Raw genomic sequence first — 15,391 nt, forward strand, 5'->3', positions numbered from 1 at the left:
GGGAACTCCATAAAGTAAGACATCCATGGGCAAGCTGCAATTGCCAAACCACCAGTGACCGATTTTAATGCTCAGAAGAGGAGAGAGTGGTGCAACACCCATGAACTGTGGACTATCAATCAATGGAAGACTGTAATATGGTTTGATGAATCGAGGTTCACACTGTTCCCAATAACTGTACGTGTTTACATGTGGCGAACACATTCCCAAGCTTACGAACAGGACTGTCTCATGTCAATGGTAAAGCATGCTTGCAGCACAATCATGGTTTGGGCAGCCACATCTTGGTATTTTGAAGGCCCCATCATCACCTTGAAAGGTAAAGTCACTGTCAGCGACTATGTACAAATGTTGGCCAACCATGTGTACCCCAAGATGCAGACATTGTTTCCCGAAGACAGTGCCATTGCTCTGATTCACACAGCTGGTGTTGTCAAATCATAGTTTGATGAGCATGCAGACGAAGTCTCGCATCTTTCCTGAGCGCTGCAGTCGCTAGGACTCAGTATCATAGAGCCACTATGATCAATTTCAGAGAACATGGTTTGGGCCAGTTTCCTGCCTCTGGCATCTCTTCAAGAACTGGAACTATTTTTGCATGAAGAGTGGTATAAGATTCCAATATCCAACATACAAGACTTGTATTTGTCAATTCTCAGGAGAATTCAGGCCGTTTTGGATGTCAAAAGCAGTCCAACACCATATTAGGTAACATTTTCATTCTTTTACCTGTGTTTCCATAACTTTCATTTTTTCATAATCAGGGCAAAAGGATAAGTGCACTTATTCTTTAAAAAGGAACTTTTCACTCACGAATGGATTTCTCCATTACAAACACACCTGTCTAATGATGCAGAAAGCAGCCTTTGTCCGGAACTGCTGAGACACAGAGAGGTGACAGTCTTGTGATGGTTTCTCAGAGACAGCAGTAACCCTCCACCCTTCAGCATGTCCCACACTTTCACATATCGACCACCTAAAAGAGGACCGGGTACAGTTAGGAAACTGGAAGGTACTGCTCTATGATTTCTAGCATGTAAAAATGATGCTCAAATTATTTTTGTGCACATGAACAATATAATCCCTAAATTTTCTGTTAAATATAAAAAATGAATTCCTTCAAGTATATAAATCTCCAATATGTTAAGTAAAATGGCAAAAAACTACAAATACAACAGAAAAAAACACTTTACATAGATGGCACTTTACAGTGTCACTAAAGGCAAAACTTTATTTTTACTTTTAGATAGAGTGGAGAGGGATTAGAACCCCTGTCAGGTTTTATTGTGGTCTGTGCCCTCATTGGGGAGATTCACACTCTCAATTGGACTTGTTTACTGTTAACGTTGAAAGTAAAAGAAAACACCAAGTTTTGGGTTGACATAAAAGCAATAAAAGGGAAATCTTTCGATGGTGACAAGCTCAGGTGACACCCTGGGATTCCCTCACTTTGGAGGGATTTCTCCCCTCACTTCCTCTTTTGGATATGGGAGGAGAAGTGAAGAAAAATGTCCCCAATTGGACAAACCAGCAAATAAACCCTCCCTTATACTTTCCACAAATGACAAAAAAAAGGTTTTGCCTTTAGTTAAAAAAACGTTGAAGATCACAAATTCAGAATTAGCCCTAGAATGAATCCACTCACTCCATACTATCATACGTACTTATAGTTACATATTTGTCTGTAAGGGCAGAGAGCCCGAAATTCTTTTTTTTTTTTAGCAATTTATTTTAATTTTACTTTTTTCCTCCACTTTAATTAACTGGTACCTCAAGAGAGCCAATAGGCTCCCAAGTCATTGCAGGCAATTGCTACTCTGTCAACTAGACCCCCTGATGCTTCCCTTACACAGGCAAAGACTACCCAACTCTGATGGTCAGGATTTGAGAACTCTGAATTCTGACTTTTTCAGATCATGTGCTTCCGAGTTCATGCTCTGAAGAGAAGATTTGCTAATGGATGTTCTCTAATCTCCTCGCTATCCACCACGTTCACACACTTAAAAGCAATCAGGCAGCTTTGCAGTTGCCCAAATCCCTTTTACTAAAAAGCCAGAGACAGCAGAGTGACAGTGATGTATAAAAATGATTGCAGCTGTGAGCATGTTTGCAAATCTGTTACTTCTGTGCTGCTATCCTTATAATGGCAGCAGTAAAAGGGGTTAAAAGCGCAACTCCAACCCATTTTTTTTTTTTTTTTTTACTATTTGAAAAGAGGCCCAAAGGATGACAATCACCATTTCTGTGTAAGAGAGCTGTCTGGTGCCATTACAAGATGTGAAGTAAAATCTCCCAATGAGTTCAAAGACAGCAAAAAAAAAAAAATTACATGGGTTCCAAGCCTTACTACTACGAACACCATTTTTCATCCACTGGTCTCAGTTTTTTCTTCATTAATTTTTGTTTCATCATTTTTGCCTGAGATATATGAGAATTCCGTGGCTGTGTTCACATAACAATTTGTTCTTAATATTTCCTGGCGGTTTTCACCTCACATGGAATCAGGTAAGTGTATAACCATATTGTAGAGTATCAGCATTAAATTTTCATAAATAAATCCAACATTTTTCTAGTTTATAAGCTGTATTGCTCCTTGCATGATACCTGCAGAGACAAAAAGTCCCTCAGAGGGGAAGAGAAGAACACTTTCCACTGGATGCTCATGGTCCATGGTCATCACACTCTTTTCTGTCCGGGTATCAAACACCTTTACTGTGTGATCGTAGGAACCTGTAATCACATGCGGTATCATTAACACATTCACTAGCCATGATATAGACAAAACATACAGGGGGAAGAAAAAAAACAAACATAACATGTTACACACTTGCTGCATTCCCGTGTTTCTTAACTGGGGTTCAGCAGAACCCTAGGGTTCCATGAGAAGCCCCCAAGGGTTCCGCCACAATTCACCATTGTGGATGTATGTCAATGGTGAATTCAGTGCACACTGACAGTGAGTACTGCAAGGGCACATTGATACTCTATGCCTCCCTGGTAGTTCCAGCTACTGTATCATCCCTGCAGAGTGCAGAGCAGGACAAGAGGAGAGCGTGCAGAGTGTCTCCTTCCCTCATCAGTGGCTATTGATTCCAGCAGTGGAATGTTGTACCAAGGTGAGCACAAGAGATGAACTGTGTACAGCATACCTGTACTCCTACTAATCCTAACTGTAGTCCACTGATCCCCCCAGGCTCTCCTCTTCTGTCCATCAAAGGCACTTGTGTGTGACATCACCTGGCAGGAATGAGAGAGGATTGCTGGCAGGGATCAGGGTGCAGGAAAACAAACAGTACTACAGAACCCCTGTGCCTGGGCCTAGTGACCCCCCTGTCTAATTTCAGTTGAAGGGGAAATTCATGTGCGCATATCCCAAGTTCAACCCAGAATTGAGCATCTGTGCAGAGAAAAAAAAAAAAGACAGCGCAAGTTTTACATTAACTCTTGCCTACTGGACACTTTCACCCCCTTCCTGCCCAGGCCAATTTTCAGCTTTCAGTGCTTCCGCACTATGAATGACATTTGTGCAGTCATGAAACTATGTACCCAAACAAAATTTTTATCTTTTTTTGAGATATATAGAACTGTTTTTTGGTGGTATTTAATTACCACTGGGTTTTTTTATTTTTTGCTAAACAAACAAAAAAAGACCACAAATTTTGGAAAAAAAAATAAAGTTTCTTAGTTTCTGTTATAAAATTGTCTCCTTCTCTGATGTGCCCTTCACGAATAGTGCCCTGGTTATCAGTGTAGATGTCTCCTGTGTGGACTGCTGCTTATCGGCTCTCCTCACGAGCTGTCAGCTTGAGGAGAGGACTGCCGATAACCAGCATTTCTTGTTTACATGTGATCAGCTGTGATTGGACACAGTTGATCACATGGTAAAGAGCCTACACCATTGGCTTTTTTTTTCCACGATCAGTGATCTGCTGGGTCCTAGGGTCACAGCGCACCACCGATCACCTTGCTGCGCACACCTGGGGGCGCACATGTGCCACTAAAGTGGGAGGACGTCATATTACGTCCTCCCAGAACAAGAGAGGTCCTGTCCGTCATTTCCCAATACGATGGACGGGAGGCAGAAATATTGAATATTTATATACTATTATTTAATGCAGTTTCTAAAAATAATTGTTATATCAACATCTCACTGATCACACCGATGTTCCATGAAATGTAGATCTGAAGATTATTTTAGGAGTTCCCTAATATCTCTAAATGTTTGCCGAGGGTTCCACAAAGGCAAAAAAGGTTGAGAAACACTGGTTCACAGATAAGCAGATTACCAAAAAAAGATTTTGGGACAGGTATTTAGCTTCCCAATAGTCTCTGTAATGATACACACACTAGAGACACACACTACCACAAACATCAGTAGGGACCTCACAAGTTCACTGGCGTTCAAACTGTTGTCCCAAAGAATAAATCTAAAATTCAAAGCTTACTACAATCCTTTAGTTGATAAATAGTGAACACAAGCCAAAAATATTTAGTTTTTTTTTAAGACAGACTGGAAAAGGGTTCACCATTCATGCTGACATCCTAGCCTAGTGACAACTGTACCTTGGACAGGTTGCATGGAAAACAAATTTCTCTACCCATGCTATACAATGAGGGTGAACCAATCGCCCACTGTGACTGTTCTATTTTGACAGCTAGCCCTGGCATTTGTCAAAATAACCAAAATGGTGCCTCCATCATACTGGATGCAGGCGCTGTCCAGCGAGAGGCAACCAACAGGCTGGCACCCACTGAATGAATTATGGTCGGTTCATCAGGAACCAGCCAAAATTCCATTAGTGTATGGCCAGCCTAAATCTCCACAAGAACACAAAATAATAAATCTATGAAAGGCTTTCTAAAAATGTTGCAATACATAATACTAATTTAAAAAACACCAGTTATGTTTAAGGAATAAAGCAATTCGTGTGCAACAGATCGCATTGCTTTTCTTGGACTTTCACATTTTACTGCAACTTGTGCCAGTTTACTTTTAAGGAACAAGGGATTTAGATTTTATTAAAGATTAGGTAAGAAATACAGATTCAAAACCTAAAATTTAAGACAAGCTACACCTGAGAATAAGGGTTTCTGCCTTCTAGCAGTTTAAAAAAATGGGATTGTCTCACCTCAAATAGACAGATGGGAGGTATGCAGTGCTTGTACCCCAATGCATCATCCAAATACAGTGCTCAGCATAAAAGTACACCCCAACATACTTGTCAGAAAACTTTTACTTTCCTTTCAGAATCGCCATATATGGGAAACTATACTACAAAATACTCCCACAAATGTGGGACATTGACTGCAAATAAGATTTGTTAATTTGTACAAACAAAAAAAGTATTGAATATTAATTCAAGACCACGTTGCAAAAGTGAATACACCCCAATGAAAGTCTTAGGAGCAAACCTAAATTTTAGACAACAAAATCCTAATTAACAAGAATCCAACTACAGGTGAGTCTAATTATTCATTAAACAGGTGTGCAGTAGACAGTTGATTATAGAAGTGTGTTACTTAAAGAAAACCCCTCCCATTTCATGCTGTCAGCAATGGCACCACATGGAAGAGAAATGTCACAAGGCCAGAGAAAGAAAATAATTTCTTTACACAAGAAAGGTGAAGGTTACAAGATCAGCAAAGCTTTATGTGTCAGAATACTGTAGCAAAAGTGATGCAAAAATGTAACAAAGATGGAACTGCAACCATCTCACAGAGACGTCCAGGCTGTACACAGAAGTTAACACCTCAACAGGAGGGTCTTCTGATAAGGATTGAAGAAAATCACCATGCAAGTTCACTGCAGTTAGCTAATGAAGTAGAAAGCCAAACAGGGGTGATTATTTCCCATGACACAATACGGTGTACACTGCAGAGGAATGGCATGCATGGGTGTCATCCACGAAGGAAGCCTCTCCTAAAGCCCATGCACAAAAAAGCCAGCCTAGAATTTGCCAGGGCCCATGCTGAAAAAGAAGACAACTACTGGGACTCTGTACTCTGGAGTGATAAGACCAAGATGAATGTTTTTCGAACTGATGGCTTCAAAACTATATGGCGTTGCAAAGGTGAGGAGTACAAAGAAAAATGCATGGTGCCTACAGTGAAACATGGTGGTGGCAGTGTCGTTCTGTGGGGCTGTATGAGTGCTGCTGGTGTCGGGGAGCTGCATTTCATTGATGGTATCATGAATTCACAGATGTACTTCTCTATATTGAAAGAGAGGGTACTACCATTACTCCATGCCCTTGGTCATCTGGCACTTTTCCATCATGACAATGATCCAAAACACACATCTAAGGCCACAGTTGCATTTCTGAAGAAGAACAGGGTGAAAGCGATTCAGTGGCCAAGTATATCTCCTGATCTGAACTTAATTGAACACCTATGGGGAGTTCTGAAGAGGAAGTTGAGCATCATTCTCCATCCAGTACCCAGGCTGTAAAAGGTCGTTCTTGAAGAATGGAAAAAGATAAATGGTGCAATATGTCGCCAACTTGCTCATTCCATGCCTAAAAGACTTGTTGCTTCCCTTACAAATCATGGAGGTCATACAAAATACTAGATGTAGTAGTTTTTGTTGTGGGGTGTATTCAGTTTTACTCAAATTAGTTGATGCAAAAATGAAGATTTTGTCATCTAAATTATATTATTAACCTTACTTTCATGTAATGAGCTAAACAAATGTTCTATAAAAATCAGTTTTGTCAACATTTTGGAAACTGTTCTTGTGTTCATTGAGATATTAATAAAATCTTACTTTTCAAAAGGGGTGTACTCATTTATGATGAGCACTGTATAGCTCAACCTCTTGTTTGCTGGAAGAGAAGAAAGACTACTCACCTGTGACAAACAAACCATCATTGAGTTTACTAGCACAGCCGCAGCGCACGTAGTCTGTGTGCTCTTTGTAGGAAGAGATTTCAGTGCCATTTGGAATATCCCAAATCTTGGATGAATAGTCATCAGAGCCAGATACAATCCGATATTTGTCTGACATGAAATCCACAACATGCACTGCCCTATACAGGAACAAAAACATGTACTTAGAATGAAAAATCAAAGCTAAACATACTAATACTGGGGTGGGGGGGTGTATCTATTAAATAAACTACTACTTAATGGTGTGTTTTCTGCAGCCACCACATGTTTAATCCCTTTGCAACCACAAATCCTATATTAACTCCCTCCTTTTGAGAACTAGCAGGCAATACTTTGCACAGTTACCAACCCTCAAACAATAACAGTTTAGGTCCCCATTAATGATTGGGAACCAATCAGAACACATCCCACTCAAGCTGACTCTTAGTCATCTATGACTCCAGTGATGTTGAATTCCTATCGCCCAACGCCCGGGACATTTAGTTCCGTGCACCAGGCAGGTAGATTTTTTTTTACCTTCAGCCCTGCTACAGGCAAGCAGCAGGGCTCACCTGTTAAGTGGAAGGCTTCCACAGAGTGCCAGCTGCTCTGTCCCCCCCCAGTGTGAAGCTACCCCCATCTCCTGGGCTCGAGTTGCCCATCTGAGGGCCCGGGACCGGCTCACCGCCGGCGGCTAGAGGGGAGGGAGTACAGCGGACACGTCCACTTCCCTCCCCTTCTTGTCCTGACCCAGAAGTGACATTATGATGTCACTTCCAGGTCCCCTTTAAGAGATTCCCAGCAATTGAGACCAAGAAAGAATGTAATGAAGTCCGATGTGTACTGCATTGTCCCCTATGTGATTAAAAAAAAATAATTTTTTTTTCTTTTCAATTGTAAAAAATGAAAGTCACACCCAAGCACATAACATCCCCCTCACATATATGCACATACAAACGTAAAAGCACACGCTGGGGCGCCTACGCATGGAAACGTCAATTGCGATACACATATTACATATCGCCGCGCACACCAGATGAGAGCAATAAAATTATTTTTTATTAATCTTGTGCAAAAAATGCAAAAATGGCTCTGCCAGCGAAAGGCAAAGGCACCCAATCAGTGCTCATTACACTGGAAGGTCTCTCTCCTCCCTGCCAGTCCCCAGGTGCGGTGCTGGAGACAGGCAGGTAGGGGAGGAGGAGATAAACAGCGCAATGTTAAAAATATTAAAATGTTTAAGTCACCATAAAATCCCTTTTGTTTTTAAAACATTCCTAATATCACCTCCGATTTAAATACGGTTTTGGTTAAAAAAAAAAAAAAGAATTTATCTTGACAAGTAGATGGTCATCAGGGACAAGTAGATTGGGAAACCGATTTAGTCCCTTGGACAAGTAGCTTTTTCAAAAATTTCCACACCCCTGTATGACATAATGATAGCATGCAGGCTGTGGGCTTTACAAAGTCTTTAATTTAAAGAAGGTGGCAGTGTGCATGCATGTAGTAGTGTAATTGTACTGAGCATCTAAAATCAGAAACTCATAAAAACACTACTGCAAAAAGCACAAAATGCTTTTGAATTGTCCTGTGCAGAGGTAAGGGGTATATAGCCCAAAAGGGCAGGCATGTTGTCCTGTTTTTTGAAGCCTGTTTTACAACATGTAAATATATTACGTACAAAAAAACAAAAACAGGCATATATACCTGGAAAAAAAACCTACAAGTGTATCTATAGTCAAATGTAAAATCATATATTGATTCTCAGATTGTATTTCAGTTATTTCTAGCCTACTCCTATTAATCTGCATTGTCTCAAACAGGTACACTTTGGTAAGTAAAAAAAAAAAAAAAAAAAAAAGCGTATGATCAGCCCTATGGAGGAGTTAGAGGTTTTCAGAAATCAGATTACCTAGCAATGATTTTGGACAATACCAGATTTAATCTATATCCACATTAATACACATGTCAGGATGCACAATAAGCAGGTTCTAAACTCACAGCTACTATATGCAAAATAACAGCATAAACCATAGTGGTATGAAAAGAGACTCCAAGAGAACATTTACTTGCTGTGTCCGGAGAACTGCCTGAGAGCAGCCTTGCCATTGATATCAAAAAGCTGTACAACACTGTCTTCACAGCCAGCGGCCAGTAATCTCCCATCCGCTCTGTAGGTCCCACAATAAGCTGTGTCTTTGAAGCGAGAGAAGGTTTTTATAGGCTCTTGAGAATACTGCCCGTAAATGTGGATCTAAGGAGAAAAAGTTTTCTAGCTGTTAACATCTAAATTTGGACTGTGCTAACTATACAATACCACAGCTATCCTAAATATACTAATGCATACTGCACAATTAATCCTTTAGGAGTATAGGAAAATATCTATGACAACAAATCTGTCATAACGTAATAATCGGCTTTGTGGTTTGTGTGAATATTATTCTAAAAGCATATAAAAAAAAAGTTTTTCCTTTAGTGACCAGTATACATAGAATAATAAGGAAAAACAAATCTATATATTACACACATATACACATACAGTGCTTTGAAAAAGTATTCATACCCCTTGAAATTTTCCACATTTTACCATGTTACAACAAAAAATGTAAATTTATTTTATTGGGATTTTATGTGATAGACCAACACAAAGTGACACATAATTGTGAAGTGGAAGGAAAATGATAAATAGTTTTCAAATTTTTTTACAAATAAATATCTGAAAAGTATGGCATGCATTTGCATTCAGCCCCCTTTATGCTGATACCCCTAACTAAAATCTAGTGGAACCAATCGCCCTCAGAAGTCACCTAATTAATAGAGTCCCCTTGTGTGCAATTTAAGCTCAGTAAAAATACAGCTGTTCTGTGAAGCCCTCAGAGGTTTGTTAGAGAATATTAGTGAACAAACAGCATCATGAAGGCCAAGGAACACACCAGACAGGTCAGAGATAAAGTTGTGGAGTTATAAAAAAAATAATCCAAGCTTTGAATATCTCACGGAGCACTGTTCAATCCATCATCCAAAAATGGAAAGAGTATGGCACAACTGCAAACCTACCAACACATGGCTATCCACCTAAACTGACAGGCCGGGCAAGGAGAGCATTAATCAGAGAAGCAGCCAAGAGGCCCATGGTAACTCTAGAGCAGCTGCAGAGATCCACAGCTCAGGTGGGAGAATCTGTCCACAGGACAACTATTAGTCAATCAACAAATCTGGTCTTTATGGAAGAGTGGCAAAAAGAAAGCCATTGTTGAAAGAAAGCCATAAGTCCTGTTTGCAGTTTGTGAGAAGCCATGTGGGGGACACAGCAAACATGTGGAAGAAGGTGCTCTGGTCTGATGAGAGCAAAACTGAACTTTTTGGCTTCAGAGCAAAACGCTGTGTGTGGCAGACAACTAACACTGCACATCACCCTGAACATACCATCCCCACCGTGAAACATGGTGGTGGCAGCATCATGTTGTGGGAATGCTTTTCTTCAGCAGGGACAGGGAAGCTGGTCAGAGTTGATGAGAAGATGGATGGAGCCAAATACAGGGCAAAAGACTTGAGACTGGGGCAGAGGTTCGCCTTCCAGCAGGGCAACGACCCTAAACATACAGCCAGAGCTACAATGCAATGGTTTAGATCAGTGGTCTCCAAACTTTGGCCCTTTGGGCACTATTCCTAACACTGACACCAAAAGTGGGGCATAATTCCCCCAGCTGACACCAAAAATGGGACACTATTCTTCCCACTAATATCAATGATGGGACCCTATTCCATCCACTAACCTCAATGATGGGCCAATATTCCTTTCCAGTGATAGCAATGATGGGGCACTACTCCTCCTCCTACTGACCACAGGCACTATGAAACTGAACACCACACCTGAGACCTTGTTTACTCTCTCTGATTTTGGCCCTGAGACTTTTTTTACCCCCGCTGGCCAATCCAAAGTCTGAAGGACAGTAAACTGGCCCTTTGTTTGGAAAGAGACCTCTGGTTTAGATCAAAGCATATTCTTGTGTTAGAATGGCCCAGCCAAAGTCCAGACCTAAATCTAATTGAGAATCTGTAGCAAGACTTGAAATTGCTGTTAACAGACCCTCTCCAAACTGACAGAGCTTGAGCTATTTTTCAAAGAGAAGAATGGGCAAAAATTGCACTCTCTAGATGTGCAAAGCTGGTAGAAACATACCCAAAAAAAGACTTGCAGCTGTAAGTGCAGTGAAAAGGTGGCTCTACGAAGGGGGGCTGAATACAAATGCACGCCACACTTTTCAGATATTTGTAAAAAATGTTGAAAACTATTTATCATTTTCCTTCCAATACACAATTATGTGCCACTTTATGTTGGTCTATCACATAAAATCCCAATAAAATAAGCTTTTGGCGGGGTTTGACGTGTGTGTGTGTGTGTGTGTGTGTGTGTAAATCACACCATTAGAAATTGTTATTGGCTAATTTTGTGATCTGAACTAGATTTGTTCATTAGTGCTCAATAACTTACCCTAGTAGATGATGTGACAGCATAACTTATAGGCTGGGCAGGTGAAAAGTCTATTTTTGTTACTGCACCAAATTCTTTGATCTGTACCGGAGTCTAAGAGAGAAATATTATAATACAAGAAAATATGAGCATGATTTTCAACCAGACAAAATATTTTTTTATTTAATTGATTTAAACATCCAGTTCTTGTTTGCGTCCCCTTACAAGGGAACAAAGTTAAATCTATGTGTTTTGTTTCCAAATTTAAAATATAAACCTTTAGTAGCATAAAGCAGTCAACAGTAGTCATTTCAATGATTGAACGAAAACTTAAAGTTTAAATGAATCAGTAAACATGTATAATTACCACATGGCATTTGTTTTAAAAGGGAGCTTGAAAGTCGCTACACTGAAGTTTAAAAATTGATAAATGCACATATTTTTGCAGGTAAAAAAAATGCATTTATTTTATTTTATTTTTTACTATGAGCCTTCAAAGTATTGCACTCAAGATCAGCAGATCACAGGTGCAATGCAAGGCTCTTGCAGACTGTCAGTGTAAGCTGTCTGCTTGTACCTTGTATGGACAGGCAGTTACACAATGACAGGAAGCATCAATGAACTACAAATCAACAGCTCCGTGGTAGGTCATTGAAAACTAAAAGCCAACAGACGCAAAGGCTATCGGTACTTGGAATTCTTCCATTCACAGAACTCTGTGAATGAATGATGTGGTAGGGTGGGCGAAGCCCCGTATGGCTGTAAGCCCCACCTCTGCTAACCCATGTAGGTTGGAGGGATTTTTAGGTAGACAGAAGCAGTCAAGTGAAAAGAAGTGTTACTTTATATTAGCAAACTTAATATCATGAAATAACTAATTAAGATGTTATATTTGGGGGGGGGGGGGGAAAAAGATCCAAAAACAAAAGATCGGTACAATAGTAAAAAAAAAAAAAAAAACATTCTAAGTTTACATATAAATCTGAGTGAATTTCAAACTCTTTCTTGCTATGGGCCCTATGTAAAAAGCCTATAATAAACATATCAGCCAAAAAAATCCAACCAATAGACCACAAACAATGATTACCCAGAAAGACTTCCTGCTAATTGGGCAATGACTGTCTCATGTCTATGGGTGCCTTTACACAATGCTTTATATGCAATATGTGTAGAATTTATGTCAGAGAGATTCTTCTTTAAAGGAAAAGAAGGCACCAATATCTATACTGCTTATAAGTCACTTATCCGTGTCACATCTTTCAGTTTCGTAGTTGACAAAACCCATTTACTTTTAACACAATTATTTTATATACAGTATTACCTTATAGCGCCTCCAGTACAATGTGTCTTGTGTTATCTTTTCCCCAAGCTTAGGGTACGATGGGATGGCAACAGGTTTGTATCCCGACATCTCCCCGTCTCCACAATATTAGCATATAGCAATGCAGGTTCTTCAGGAACAGCAGCCTGTTTTAAACAAAGATTAAAAAATGAGTAAAATTTTAGACAGAACAAAAACACTGGGAAAGAAATGTGAGAGTACAAAACCATAACACAATACCACTCCTACACTGTAAAGTGGACCATACAATAACATTTTTAATTCATTAATGTATTCTTTCACATAACTAGAATATGTACTGAACGTCCATCCAACACTTGAAGACCGGCAGAGGAAAGAACAGACTAATGACCTCATTAGTAGATGGTTGCAGAATGCCAACTCCAGGCTGTTGCAGGACCTAGATCAGGCTGTAAGGGCCTGTGTCAATAGGATATCGGCTGGTGTCATAGGTATCTGTTTACAATGTCTGAGATTATTCAGAATTCACTGAAAAGTGCACTTATCCTGCAGTTTACCTCCTTCAAGTATGTTTTTGCATAGATTTGCATGAGCATTAAAAACCCCATCTGATGTTTATAAAAGCGCATTGTCACAGATGTTTCAATATATCCTGCAATGAGGATAGATGTGCTGTTTGGCAATGAATCCTAGATTGCAAGACTGGCTGAGCAGGGTTACAAATCTTCTAGCAGGTAAGACAAACCGGTATGTGAAGAAATAGGTAAACTTGACAACCGACACTCAGAAATGGACACTGACACTTGGTGTGATCCCATAGGCCTTTTGCAACCAGGACTAGAAAGAAATGGCAGTGCAGCCCTCCTCAGACCGGGGAAATCCAAAAACTGCACAAAAACATGAAAACAAAGGACGCAAACCCCTGGTGCATTAACATAAAACTATTTATTAAGAAATAAGAGAAAAAAGGTTACACTCACAAACCAAGTGAACTATTGGCATCTAATTGCATAAGCACACAATGTGGACCGCTCACCACCTCCAACTGGAGACCACACAGTGGTGACTGTTGATGCGTTTTGGGGACCATCCCCATCCTCAGAGCAAAGGCTGAAGTCTCCCAGGAGAGGAGGGAGAAAGTTTTTAAACACTCATTTGTCCTGCCATGATGGCTAGACTCCGAAAACATGGATTCGTTCCATATCCGCTCTAGTGCAAGAGAATTCGTCTTGCTATCATCAATGGGGCCGATGTCACCACTAGAACATTTTCCCCTTATCTGGAAGCTGGGACATCTGGTATGACGTATTTTCGATCCCAAACTTCCAGTTCGGGGGCTGCGTTCCGGCTGGAGATTAGTTTGCGCTCCAGCATCAGGAAGCATGACTAGCGTGAGTTCAATGAACAGGAAGCGCGCAGTTCAGTTCATTTTGACAGCAGACCCCAATTATTATTCAGCAGCAACCACTGTCTCCCATTAGAATTATCCCCCCATGCAAATGCTTCATGAGCCAGTGGCTACCATATTCCACTGCATTAACTGGCCCCAAACACACACACATATATATATATATATAGATACACACACACACACACTTATGCATATACCGATTTACTATTCTGCGATACACATTTCCATTTTACTTGAGGTGGTTAAGTTGGTTAATCGTGTACTGATAACATGTTTGTATGTTCTTATTATTTACTGTATATGCATACAGTACGATTAGTCCCCTTTAAAAGAACTTCCTCCCTCCTCTCCCTGCCTCCTGATGGTAGGTGGGCTGTGGGATCCACACGTTATTTTACGGAGTTTAAGTTCTGGGAAACTTCAGCCCTTGCTCTGAGGAAGGGGACAGGGTCTCCGAAACACGTCAACAGTCAATACCATCTGGTCTCCAGTTGGAGGTGGAGAGTGGTCCACATTGTGTACTTATGCAATTACATGCAAATAGCTCACTTGGTTTGTGAGTATAAGCTTTGTCTCTTATTTCTTAATAAATTGTTTTAAGGTAATGAGCTAGGGGTTTGTGTTCAAGAAGAGATTCCGGAGCAACGCTGCAAGGTATTCCCGAGTGTAGCTCGGGGTTACCGCTTGTGGTGCTGAAACTTTACCCCGAGCTACGCTCGGGAATACCTCCAGGGGGGGTTAAAAAACAGCCACTTACCTGTCCCTTGGTCCCGTGGTGTGTCCCCCTTAGCCCGTTTCACCGGCCATCCTGAACTCCAGGAGGCTGGAATCTTCAGTGTGGGCACCCGGCTGTGACAGCTTGCGGCTTCACAGCCGCATACCCACTGCGCATGCGCGAGTAGCGCTGCGCTTCATGAATGGTCCTATAGTCTTCTGGGACCTGTCATGTGTCCCAAAAGACTACAGGGAGGGAGGAAGGGAGGAGAGGGTACCTGTCAAATTCGGGTACCCGCTACCCCCCCCCCCCCCGCCACCCAAAGGTGCCAATCCTTAATGGGGAGCGGGGGAGCAGTCCTTAAAGCAGAACGTCCCCTTTTGGGTGGCCTTCAAAGTGACCCTGTCATGACATACAAGTTTCAGAAACAAGTGTACCTGCAAAGTAAGAGGAAATACCGAACTTACCTGCTGCTTTTGCTGCCAGAACACCACAATGTTCAGTAGAAATCTTCCTCCGAAGTCCACAGGGAAACCAGCACTTCTCGGACTGCTGATCTCCTGGGTCCCCCGCAGCTCTCATTAGCTACTCCAGAACTCCACTCATTACAGGATTACACTCATT

The 15,391-nt window shown here is 40.9% G+C and overlaps 1 protein-coding gene across 1 annotated transcript in view; it reads right to left on the reverse strand.

Moving 5' to 3' along the window:
* The window catches only part of UTP15 (UTP15 small subunit processome component), a 33,123-nt gene that overhangs the window by 14,115 nt on the left and 3,617 nt on the right, over window positions 1–15,391 (reverse strand). Inside the window, exons 2-7 of the mRNA XM_089686176.1 lie at window positions 12,660–12,805; window positions 11,360–11,452; window positions 8,934–9,118; window positions 6,847–7,025; window positions 2,605–2,730; window positions 841–976 (exon numbers count right to left, since the gene is read on the reverse strand). Coding sequence (XP_089542302.1) covers window positions 841–976; window positions 2,605–2,730; window positions 6,847–7,025; window positions 8,934–9,118; window positions 11,360–11,452; window positions 12,660–12,749 — 809 coding nt within the window. The 5' untranslated portion in view covers window positions 12,750–12,805. The remainder of the gene's footprint in view (window positions 1–840; window positions 977–2,604; window positions 2,731–6,846; window positions 7,026–8,933; window positions 9,119–11,359; window positions 11,453–12,659; window positions 12,806–15,391) is intronic.

This window comes from Staurois parvus, unplaced genomic scaffold (assembly GCF_062004578.1).
Source record: "Staurois parvus isolate SC_StPar_1 unplaced genomic scaffold, SC_StPar_1.0 ptg000392l, whole genome shotgun sequence".
Taxonomy (NCBI): Eukaryota; Metazoa; Chordata; class Amphibia; order Anura; family Ranidae; genus Staurois; species Staurois parvus.